Below are 12,354 nucleotides of genomic sequence, written 5' to 3' on the forward strand. Positions count from 1 at the left end.
TCTTCAGTTTTATATTATCACACATCATGAATGATGTCGCTCGGCGCCGGAAGAATTTTTTTTCTCCTCCCACAGATCGATTCACATTTGTGTTATTGTTTTTGTTTTGTTTTTGTGGTTGTTGTTTTAAAGTCATATATCCCATAATTCCACAGGGTCCTCGAGCTTCTTCCAGCAATATGGCTACGACACCTTTCCAAAGGAACCTGCAAAAGAGAGAACGATTAATAAAAGAAGTTAAGCACTGATAAACAAGCAGCAATTACAGCCTAATCCAATATTATTATGTCTATTTGGATGTATCCCTGAATCACTAAGATCACATACAGTAAGAACACAGTACATTTAGGAGATGAACCTCCTTCAATGCATCTGTGGAAGTCTTTGATATCAGACTAAGAAAAACAAAGATTTGGTATTAAAGGAATAGTTAACCAAAAAATGAAATCCAGAGTAGTTTTTTATTCCTCAAAGTGCATCTGGAGACCCAGGAGGCCGGTTCGTAGTCCAACGAAAACTTTATATGAGAGTCAATAGTGCCCGACGACACAAAAACATCTATAAAACTACACAAAAACCATTTAATATTCCTCCACACTGCTCGTCGACTGCAGTCCAAGTGTCCTGAAGGGAGATAGTCCAGAGTTTACTGGAAACTACGTCATTTAGGACATTTTTACAGCCTAAACAGTCCTGTATTGAATTTGCCTGGGGCGTGCTCTCGCTTTCACGCCATGCACATGGACGTGACCAAACTTGCCTCAATTACGTTGTTTCCAGTAAACTCTGGACTATATCCCTTCAGGACACTTGGATTGCAGTGGACGAGCAGTGTGGAGGAATATTAAATGGTTTCTGTGTAGTTTTGTGGACGTTTTTGTGTCAGGTGCTATTGACTCTCATATAAAGTTTTCATTGGACTACGAACCGGCCTCCCAGGTCTCCAGATGCACTTTGAGGAATAACAAACTACTCCGGAGTATTCATCAGCATGAGGGTGAGTCACTAATGACTGACCTTTTTACAGCAAAGTTTGACAAAGTGTTAGAGTACCTGGGAACTCAGAGTGCAACAGCCTTAAATGTTAGATCTAATAAGGACTTTTAAGACCATTGCTGTGGATGTATTCTGGATTTGCTACATTATATCTCATATAATCTGTATATACACTGTGCTTGACTGTTATAATTTTGAATATGTTCAATAAAAAGAATGTAAAAAAAAAAGTTCAGCACTGTGTGGAAATATGCTCATTGGCTCAGATGAGAGGATCAATATGCTCTGTAGTGTTTGTCCTTCTATCTTACCATAAAGTCTGGAGACAGAGGGAGAAACAACCAGCCTGGTTCTATCCAAACAGAAAAACATCAGCTTTTCTAAATCTCACTGTCGAGTGCTGTACAGTAGCGATGATGTTTGTTTCTTCTGTCTTACTGAGATAATGAGGTTTTATTCCTGAGGATAATTTTCCCAAATCTGAAACAAATACACTCTTCTCCCCCGTCATAAAACATAAATATTGAATAAACGGCAATAAAATCGAATTATCCTTATTTAAACCATGATATGTTGAGAAAGTCTCTTAATAATAATAATAATAATTTCCTATGAAGGATTATTAAAGTATTAAAGTATCTATCTATCTATCTATCTATCTATCTATCTATCTATCTATCTATCTATCTATCTATCTATCTATCTATCTATCTATACATCTATACAACGGGAGAAACATATGATATGTCAATCAGTAAGTTTTACTGAAAGTGTTTTTGTTAGTTTTGAACAGAGCCTGGCTTACTGGTTCCCCAGCCGTATACTGTAACATGAGCTGAATTCTTTCCAAAATGTTGAGTGCCTCCTCCTCTCCAGGCGATGTTTTGCAAATGGACATAAAAACAACAACAAAACACACTCCCTCACCTCTGCTGAGCAGCTGCAGGTTGCGTCCTTCCTCCTGCACCTGCAGCTGCAGCACCTGTTGCAGCAGCTCCTGTCGAAGCGTCTCCTGCACCAGCCCCATCCTCTGCAGCTTCTCCCCGTTCAGACGCAGCAGCGCGCGACCTGCCAGGAGGAAGCAGAGGCGATTCAAAGCATCAGTTTCTTTTTTTTGTAATTCTCCAACTCCATCTGTTATTTATGCTGTGTGAGTTATTTCAGTGGTTTGACCTGTGATGGCGTGGTGGGAGAACGCCTCCACGTAGGTCAGGTAGTTGTGCGGACAGTGTTTCTTCAGCCATTTACAAACGTCTTGTTGTGACCAGAGCACGACTGGACGGATCAGACTGGGCTGCGTCGGGCTCGTGTGATAGATCCCGTAGCTGTCACTGGATCGGTACTGCAAGACAGACAGGACAGGAACATGCATGTTAGATAACTAGTTTGACATTTTGACTAATACCACAACTGGAACTGTGGTTTTAAAAAATCCCACATCTATTTATGATCAGATCCATAAACACATGTTTTTTTGTTCCCTGTATATTAATGTCAGCTCTGCAAACACTGCTGCTCATTTATCAAGCTTGTACGGTGACAATTCAGACTCAAACACTTTCAACAAGGGTTTCCGGGAGTTTTTCCTCAGTCGATGTGAGGGCAGAGGATGTTGTTATGATGCCATGTAAAGCCCTTTGAGACAAACTGTTTGTAAAAATGGGCTATACAAATAAAATTGCCGTGCCTTTCAGATGAAAGAGCTAAGTTATGCAACATGCGCATCTACATACTGGCATGCAAAGCAAGTGGCAGATGAAATGATCTCCAAAGGACATTAAAAAAACTCTCTTTTTTTTGCAATATTTTAGGCAATGTCAGCGTATTATTTTTGTTTTCTACAATTTTAGAGTGAAAAAGGGAAACAAAGCAGCAGCCCGCAACAGAATGGGAAATCCAGGAGACTTGAGCTCTCAGATAACTTTTACCAAGGTGTCAGACAAGATATTTACTATTTATACACTGTGATAGTTTCAAAAGGGTGGGCTACTAGCTACTAATTATGCAGGGGGCCCAAACCTTTACTTATTTCACCTGCCCAGGGACTACGGATGGAAAGTAGCTAGTAAGCTAAATCCGGTACAAGGCATCTTGTCTCATCTCGAGACTAATGTTATTTTGTACATTGTCCCTGATACAAATAAACTTATTAAACTAAACTAAACTAAACTAGGGCCCTTTTCCTTTTCTGTCATTATGAAAATGTAAAAGATGAAAAAAAATATATATATATTGTTCAAAATGTGACGGGAATGCGTCATCTTTAACTTCATGCCTTTTGGAGATCATTTCATCTTCCACACACTATGAAACATCCAGATACCTCCATACTGCTCGGTCGTACTGACCCGAGTGTCCTGAAGCCGCCACATGAAGAAGTTGTCGAGATTTTCTGCGAGATGTTCTTCCGTGTTTACATCAAACATCCAATGGTTTACAACGACGAACGAACATTTCGCAGCAAATCTCGCGCATGAGCACAAACATCAGCAGAGCCACTGGGAGCTGCTGCTACAACAAGGATAAAAACAGAGATCACATTCATTTTTTCTGAACAACTTCTTCATGTGGCGGCTTCAGGACACTTGGGTCAGTACAGACGAGCAGTATGGAGGTATCTGGATGTTTCATAGTGTGTGTTTTGGACGATTCAAAAGTGAACTCTATCCACCGCCATTATATGGAACTGGAACTCCTAAAACGTTTTGATGACTCTGAAAGTTCTCCAAACTCTTCCTTGGCATGACGGTGAGTAGAAAATTGGTGAATTATCGATTTTTGGGTGAAGTATCCCTTTAACTGTTCACATTAACAGAAATGTTGACCAGGGGTGCTCAACATTTTGCTGCATGCCACTGTATGGGCCAACTACGTGTACTGTACATGAGAAACTGACAAGACGCATAAGGAAGAACAGGGTTCAAACTCATTACAGCACGCTGCGAGGATCACAACCATATGTTCACGCAGATCAAACGCAGCGTAAAGGAAGATCAGCCGAACATGCAGCAGCAGCAGCAGCAGCAGCAGCAGCAGCAACAGCAGCAGCAGCTCCAGGAACAGCGCAGACAGAGGAGCTTGTAGGCCAGTGTGATCTTGAGATGCAGCTCTTTAATCTCAAAGATGTGCAGGATGTAAAACTGTGGAGGACTAATCAAACTGGGCCTTTGATCAGTCAATCAGCTTTAAAAATTCAGCAGGTTCAGCGCTTCTCTCCCGACTCAGACTTTCCTCAGATGGGAGAAAGAGGTGCTTCAAAAAAGAGAAAGAAAAAAAAGAAGAGGGGGGCAGGCTTATATTTAAGAGTGAACGAGGAAAGTCTTGTGCTAGAAATCTGTTTAATACATCAGAGTGAGCTGATATCTCAATCTGCTGCAGAGCAACATGTTACTGTTTGATCAATATACATAGAGCACGCTGCAGCTCAGAGACATGTTTGTTCTTCAAATACCATCCCCATTATATTTCCATTAGAGTACATGTCTTCTGAGGCCACTTCTGACATGTAGTGCACGATACATTAATTCATAATATATGATTCTGATAATCTATTAAATATCTTTATATATCATAGCTATATTTCATTCCCTTGTGATAAACAACCATATTCCCTCTAAAAACACTATGTCCTTGTGTGGTTTAACATCTAACAGATCATATTTCCTAAATATAAGAGTGATAGAGTTTACTTGATGAATTATATATAAATATGAAGAGTTCATTTGCAAAAGCAGATAAATGCCATTTTTAAATGCTTTTGAATTATTCTTTGCATAGTGTTGTTTTCAATAAAGCTATATGTTTTTGAGATACATCTGTTTTGTTACGTCTCATCTCCTTGGTCAAAGCCACTCAACTTTAGTTTGACTGATATCATCTGGTGTAAATAATAATTAAAAAACAGAGTGATCTGCTTTTGCAAATTAACTCGTCATATATTTTACCCACACACTGATGTCCAAATTGTGCCCAGGATTTCCTTTCATCTCAGTGAAGCACTGCCTTTATTTTTTCTCGTGAACGTGGTATTTATCCTTTCACACCGCCACTTTTGTTGCACTTAGCGTTATGACACTTGACTGGTGATAGGTACATCATGTATCTTCTGAACTGCACTGGTAAATTCAATTTGAATGTAGCTGTAACATCTGTCATGTTTAATACAGTGGAGAGATTTTCCAATTCACCAATTGTAGAGGTTTGAATAGCTTGAGATCTTGCAATGGCTTAACTCAGTGGTCTATTGCTAGCAAGAAGTTACGTTCCACAGGCAGTGTACTGTCTGTAGTTAGCCCGGCTATGCACTTCAACAAAAATACACTCTGGAAACGTTCTTGTGGTTAAGAAAAAATATTTTTTTTAAATCCAAAGTTATTATTCCACATAATTACAAAGGAATGTGGCTGGCTAACACTTGTTGTAACTAATCACTGAAAAGAAGGTAAGAAAACCATTTGCTTCTACTGTATAGCTCTCAAGCACTGACTCTCTGGTCTTAAGATCAACAGAATATCTCGCACACATTGCGGTCTTAAAGGCGAAGTACACTTTTTTATCAACATGCACCAAATCACATAAAAACATGAATTCTAGTATGCTTTTAACATTTTTAACCATTATATGAACTTATAAATGAAATGATGAATCATTAAACCCTGTATATTTATATATATATTGTCGAATTATGCATCTTTTTAACACATTTAAATCATGTGAACTGTATTTATCACTATAAACTGTCTTCTGCCTCTACACCAGTGACCGATTGTTTTTTAATGTGTCAAACAGGCAGCGAACCAAAATCCCACTTGTCATCACTTCTCTAAATTATTTTTTGCAATTAAGCGATTAATTGCTTCTTGGCCGTCGCAGAAGTAAGCTGCTGCCAGTCAGTGTTTGCAAAATTAATAAAAGTATTGTGTTGTTCTGTTGTCAGTACAGTGGTGCTATGGGGACGCATGACAGTCAGATGACAGCGGGAGACTTTAATGAGTGTTTTCTACAGGATCGCTCACAAACAAACATGTGGATGAGAGGAGACTGGAGGAGAAGGTGAAGAGTAATACCGGTATATGTTGGAAAAAAAACAGAGTAAACACCAGTAATTAAAGGAGAAAACACTGAACAATGAAAACGCTGTGTGCATGTTCCAGTGCAGCTCCAAACACACAGCACTGATTAAGTTTATGTTCCTCAAGACAAAAATAAACCGGCCACTACATTATGTGCATCCAAGAGGCTTGACGCAAACGAACAATGCAGAGCATACAACTCTGTTATCAGCCCAGACCAGTTCTATGTTTGCAGCTTTAGCTCCAGCTCATAACCGCCTTTTAAAGAGCCTTTCATGCAGAGAAGACAAAGGCGTGGACTCTCCGACTAGTAACCGAGGGCTTTAAACGAGGCCGGTTTACTGTACAACACAAACGGATTGTTCTCTGTCGACGGCGCTGACTGTGTGAGCAGACAATGCCCGTATCAGATAACAAAGTGAATGTCAACTGAAAGATTTAATTTTAACTGGAACAGAATCACCAATGGAAAAAAAAAAAAAAAGGCTTTGCATAATGTTTATTAACCTGCAACAATCACAGCCGGCTTTATACCATCAATTCAAAAAAAAATGTGTGTCTCTCTCTCTCTCTGCTCTCAGCCAACATAGACAGTGTTGGAGGACCGGTGCTATTTAAAGCCACGGTGAAAGGCTGTTAGAGCCCACAGACCCGCTGGGGGAGAGAGCAGCGTCCATTCTCTGTCAACAAAGTGCCCATCCGCAACAATGTACGGAGACCGGCCGCGTTTGTCGGTGTACGAATCTCTTCTTTCAGACGTTTCTGCACAGAAAATTAAGTGAACGACAGTCGGGAATCGTTGGCATGTATATTCATGTTGAAGAAGGAAAAGGGACTCGTTTGAATAACTTTTTAAGTAGGCATAAGATTTGTTTTTCTATTTGCATGAATGACTTTTGTGTGTTGAAATGCAGCGGGACTGATAATGAAAAGGAAACTTATTATTTACATATTTAAACTGGAACCTGAATTCTTCTCACACTTTCTGCACTGGAATGTAAATGACGACATTGTACATGTTGTGAATATTTTTGCATTTCTTCACAGTGTAGCAGCTCCTCATTACTGGTGTGTGCGCTGCATTGTCCATCGGCCTCGTATGGATGTATACAGAGCGCCAGAGAGCCAAATGCAGGACGCATGAACTTTGACCCAGTCTGCACCGAACTGTGGAAAACAGCCAATCGGAGCCGACCTCTCCTCGGTCTGAGAGATGAACTAGAAAACTAATTAGCCGACTGAATTTCAAGAACTTGCACAATAACAATTTGGCCGCATATCAAGACCAGATGAACCAGACGTTCACTTGGCGAAATATCAGAACTCAGAAAAACAGGACACTTCTGGAGTCTCTAAAAATTAGCAACATTAGCAATTTAAAGGTCCAGTGTGTAATAAATGTCAAGGTTTATTGGCGAAATCTGAATATACTATAAATACTATATATTGTTTGAAATGTAAAGGGAATGTGTCATCTGTAACTTTCTGCCTTTTGGAGATCATTTAATCTTCCAGTTGCTGAACTGTTCACTTTAAAGGTTCAGTGTGTCGTAATTGTCAAGGTTTACTGGCAAAATCTGAATATACTACCCATGAATATATTTGTATAAGTGTATAATCGCTATAAAATTTAATTTGTTTGGTTTTCGTAGCCTTATAATTCTTTATAACTTAATAATTTATATACGTACATATAGCAAAGGTCTTGTTTTAGACAGTGTCGACATCTTGCGCCGCCATGTTTGTACGAAAGCCTGAACGGAAAATCCATCCAGCACACAATGGTTTAGATCTTCATCTCATCGCTCCATGCTCCTAAAATGCTCCCAATCATCCCAGTTGTGGTAAACAAGTTTTTTGTCCTCGGAGGCCACCGTCACTTTGCCGACGGGAGGGGTGAGTGCGAGTGCTGCAAACTAGAATCTAGACGCTAGATGGTTTTACCCCGATTTTACACACTGGACCTTTAAGTGGCACCATACCATAGCGCCACCATGAGTTTTAAAGACTGTGCAAAACCATTGCAAAACATGCAGCACAAGACTTTTACTCTTTTATATGTTTATGTTTCAACCAGCGTTGCCGTCCGACTGGCATCAGCTGCATGGGTCCAGTTGTGTTAATGGTTTCCTGTAACTTCACCATCCTGTACATTATGGAGTTATGTAGGAAGTAATTAAAATCACCGACAGGGCCAGACATCTGCTAACAACTTTGTTAGCCACACACACACACAGTGGTTTAACTGCAGGTGAGGCTGTTGAAATTTTAGTTGTATCACATCATCTTCTTTTACTGGCCACCACCTCACAGGTTTGGCATCAATCAAACAACCAGTTCCAAGTAGCAGCGCCGAAAATAATCTTTCAAAGATGCATCGAGATTCTTAATGTGACGATTCTGAATCGATGAAGTTAACTATTCAAGTTTGATGATGTTGTTCACGTACAGGGACAGTGATTTTAAAGCACAATGCCAAGATTTACGTTTTGTTTTGGAGAAATTAACAAAGTGCACCTTTAAGTAGACTAAGCCTTTTCTTTGTCTGCGTGTGTTCAGATTCCAAGGAAGTTGCTGTGTTGTGGAAGTGCATTTAAATAATATTTGCTATTTTATTTTATGTATACAGTATAAAAAGTTATCATATTTATCTGACCATTTATGTTAAAGGGGAACTATGCAAGTCCGGTTGCTTTTCCGCTGTTTCGGTAACGCTCCTCTCCTCCATGTGCATTTGTTTACAATGAAACTGGTGAAAAATCAATACATGGAGCGGTGGTTAACTTTACGTAACATATACGATGGTACGACGTGTGTATCTGTGTAGTCTTAACTGTCATAAACAAAAGATTGCCGGTTACGGAGCGCGTTTGTGTCGCGGTGCAGCAGAGACAAGGCTGGGACACCGGGGCGGCGGCTGAGTAACTACACTGATGTTGCAAGGTTGGTTTTCAGCCGTGAGACACCAGATGAAGGCAGAGAGCCGCTGTTCTCACTGGTAACAAGTCACAAGTCATGTAGTAACTATAACAACTAGTCTGGAACTTTTTAATTAAAGCAGAAGTGAGTGATCCGGTCGTTTTCGCTAATGCTGCGTTCCAGGCAGGCTTTTGAAACCGTAAATTACAGCTTCAAGTCACAACTTACGACTTTGTAGCGTTCCAGGCAACCCACTCGTGTTTTTCCGACCTGTTTTACCGGTGAAAGTCACTATAACGGCCACTCGTAACTTCCTACCGGTGAACTCGTACCAGATCGAACTGGTACCACTTCACGGTCGGAAAAATACGAGTTTCCTTGAACGCACCATAACAGTCCTCGTCCCTACGTCGCCACATTCACGGCGTTCCTTGGCTGCACACACAGCCCTGCATGCCGTTCTCTCTCCTCATTGGATAAAAACTGTAGGATACGATAAATGTTTTCTCTTCGGCTCAGAGCAGAGCAGAGTGACTGACAGACCCGTGTTTCAGTCCAAACACTCTATGTAAGTGATTGCTGTCGGAAGATATAACTATTTAAGACTTATATTAACACAAATATATCACTTACTTCTGCTTTAAGGTAAAAATGTAGTAGGCCTAAAGCCACAGGAGAAATCCTGCGTAGTTCCTGTTTAATTAATGAAGAAGTCATGTGTGGCAACATAGAAAATTGAGGTGTGATGCATCGTATAATCCAATCGAACTGAATCGTAGACTGATGAATTGTAATCAAATTGAATAGTGAGTCCAGTGAAGATGCACTGTAGTCATAGTTATAACTGCTATTATATTATTAGATATAATAATATTAAAACTGATTCTTCAGTTTGATTCAGTTTGATTCTTTATACATGGTGCCATCATGTTACATTAGGAGGGAACAGACGTGTGTCCTCTCTGCCAGGTGAAAAAAGAAACCTGGAGGTGTAATCACACGACATCAGTTTGTGAACCTGGCGCTCTGTTGGACACGTGGAGGTCATGTAGGTGTTGAGTACCTGCAGGGACTCTGTGCCCGGCTGCTGCAGCAGCTTCACTGTCCGGCCTCCTGCTGTCTTCTGCCCACGCCCGTCATGCCAGGTTAGATTCCCACCTGTTCGTCGACTCAGCTGGTACTTGAAGTCTTCAGGCAGAGCCCTGTACTCCACGGCCGGCCTGCAGAAACTGAAACTGGACGCCGCTGGAGAGATAAAAAAAAAAAGCATCAAGCATAATGATTACACAGCCAGAACTAACTATCATCACTGACAATGTAAAAATAGCACGAAACTCGTTCTGCAAAAACCTCCTCGCCTCTGCGTGACTAGAAAACAAAAGTCGGCGTTGAACCCAAGCAGACACCCTGTCATTTAGGAATGATCTCATTTCAATGTTCTTGCTTGTGCCTGTTCTAATGAAACAGAGAAGGCAATGACACGAAGAAATGTTCAAAGTTATGTGAGCCTGGACAAGCTGGTGGGTTATTCCTGGTAGTCGGCGGCGTTCAGGTGTAACTATTACTTTGTGCAGACCTTGTAGGTGAATGTCAGAGCTGTGAGACGAGCCACTTTCTCATCATTACCATGAGGCCTGTAGGCAGACATCCAAGCCCACTCAACAGCAGGTGGCTTCCCTACACCCAGTAATTAAAGAAAGTGTGCAACTACAGTAAACACACTGTTACTGGCAGAGATTCTGGCAGAAAGCCACGGGTCATTACTGATTCATGTGCCAGATTGGAAGGATTTTCTTGCTGTGTTTGAAGCTCTGCAGATGTGTTTGTGTGTGCGATACGCGCACTTTCAATATCTTAAAATTGACTAAGAGAATTTGAAAAGAGGACAGAGTGAGAGGCCGACACGGGGGACGAGGGTTTGAAGAGATGAAAGAGTGTCTTTGGGTTTTTCTAGCTTTGTGCCTTTTCTCTCTGTCATTCACCATCTCCCGCTGAGAGTGGAGCAAAGCCGAGTCCCGCAATCATCAAGCCAAAGCAGCAGCAGCAGCTTCGGATTATTATGAATAAAAACTCCATGCAATATTTTTTTGTTTCTTTGAGGTGTAACCCCACGACTGTGCACACATGAACCCTCCTTTCACTGTGCCATCACTCCTCCAGGCTGCTGCTGTAAACAGTAATGTGCCTCTTTCACAGATTGAATACGGATAATTAAGACCATTTGTCAGACTGAATTTTTACCTCCTTTAGTTTTGCACGTCTATGGGAGGGAAAAAAAGCGCTCATTAACTAACACATATACTGCCAGTGCCAGCGCTGCAGAGGAAAACACTTTCATGAAGCAAAATTATTTTACTAAATCTGCTGCGAAGAGCCTCCTGCCTGCGATATGTTTCACTTGGTGCACTGGTTCAATCTAAACTGCAGATTAAAGCTTCTGTTGGGAACATCTGAACATTTCTGACACAAAAAAGCAGCACATGTGCATTCAGAACAAAATACATTGAAAAGGGGGGCTGCAGACAGGAATTAAAAACTACAAACTGACCCCAGTATCAGTCTGACCATCAGACTGGTGATGACACTGGTTTCCTGTGGTGAGCTGTCCATTTCAGCACCAGCAGCATCTGCATCCTTTAGTTTAAACCACCACAGTGTTTCTATAATGTCCCTGTGTAGGCTACAGGCGTTCACACAGCTGAGTTACAAGTTGCCACTCTGTCATGTCGTGTTGTTATTATTATTCCCAGTGGCATCTTTTGCATTATGTAAAGATTTAATGAGGTAGGCAAGGAAGGCAGCGTTTCATGGCTCTTAATGTGATTATGTTATTATCATCACATCAGAGCACAGCAGGCGCTTTTTACAACTACTACTACTACTATTATTAACATACCTGGAAAACCGGTCTCACAAGTGTTGAGTTTATTCAAATGAACTCATGCGAGCGCTTCAGCTCCATTGTGGAGGAAAAAAATAACTTCCGAGGAAATTAATAAGGAAATGAAACCGACAGAAAGCTGCTGCTTACCGTCCACAGCCATGGTGTCGGTGCCGTGTGTGGTGGATCAAGTCAAAGTCTGCCCATCATCGAGACGGACACACGGGCTGCGGCGGGTCCTGCGCCCCCTCTTCCTCCTCCTCTTCTTCCTCCTCTCCCTCTCCGTGCTGGGTCTGTCTACAGACAAAAGTTTGTGCGTGGTGGTGTGAGAGGAGGAAGGAGTCTCCGCATCCTTCAAAGCGGCGGCTCACGTCGTCCTCTCCTCGGTGTCATTCCCTCCCGCTGGAGCTGAAGTTGTTGACCAGGCAGAGCAGACAGACAGACAGACAGGAATGTGGCCGAGCAGCAGCTGGGAGGGAGACTGGT

The 12,354-nt window shown here is 41.4% G+C and overlaps 1 protein-coding gene across 1 annotated transcript; it reads right to left on the reverse strand.

Moving 5' to 3' along the window:
- Positions 1 to 183: 183 nt before the first annotated feature.
- samd10a (sterile alpha motif domain containing 10a) lies at positions 184 to 12,031 on the reverse strand (the record flags this gene model as incomplete). The annotated part of the gene is made up of 6 exons (XM_083974668.1): positions 184 to 206; positions 344 to 395; positions 1,916 to 2,064; positions 2,170 to 2,338; positions 10,051 to 10,232; positions 12,019 to 12,031. 6 exons carry the CDS (start codon positions 12,029 to 12,031, stop codon positions 184 to 186), a joined length of 588 nt encoding a protein of 195 aa, XP_083830794.1.
- Between the last annotated feature and the right edge of the window lie 323 nt (positions 12,032 to 12,354).

This window comes from Trachurus trachurus, assembly GCF_905171665.1.
Source record: "Trachurus trachurus genome assembly, chromosome: 7".
In the NCBI taxonomy this organism is placed as follows: domain Eukaryota; kingdom Metazoa; phylum Chordata; class Actinopteri; order Carangiformes; family Carangidae; genus Trachurus; species Trachurus trachurus.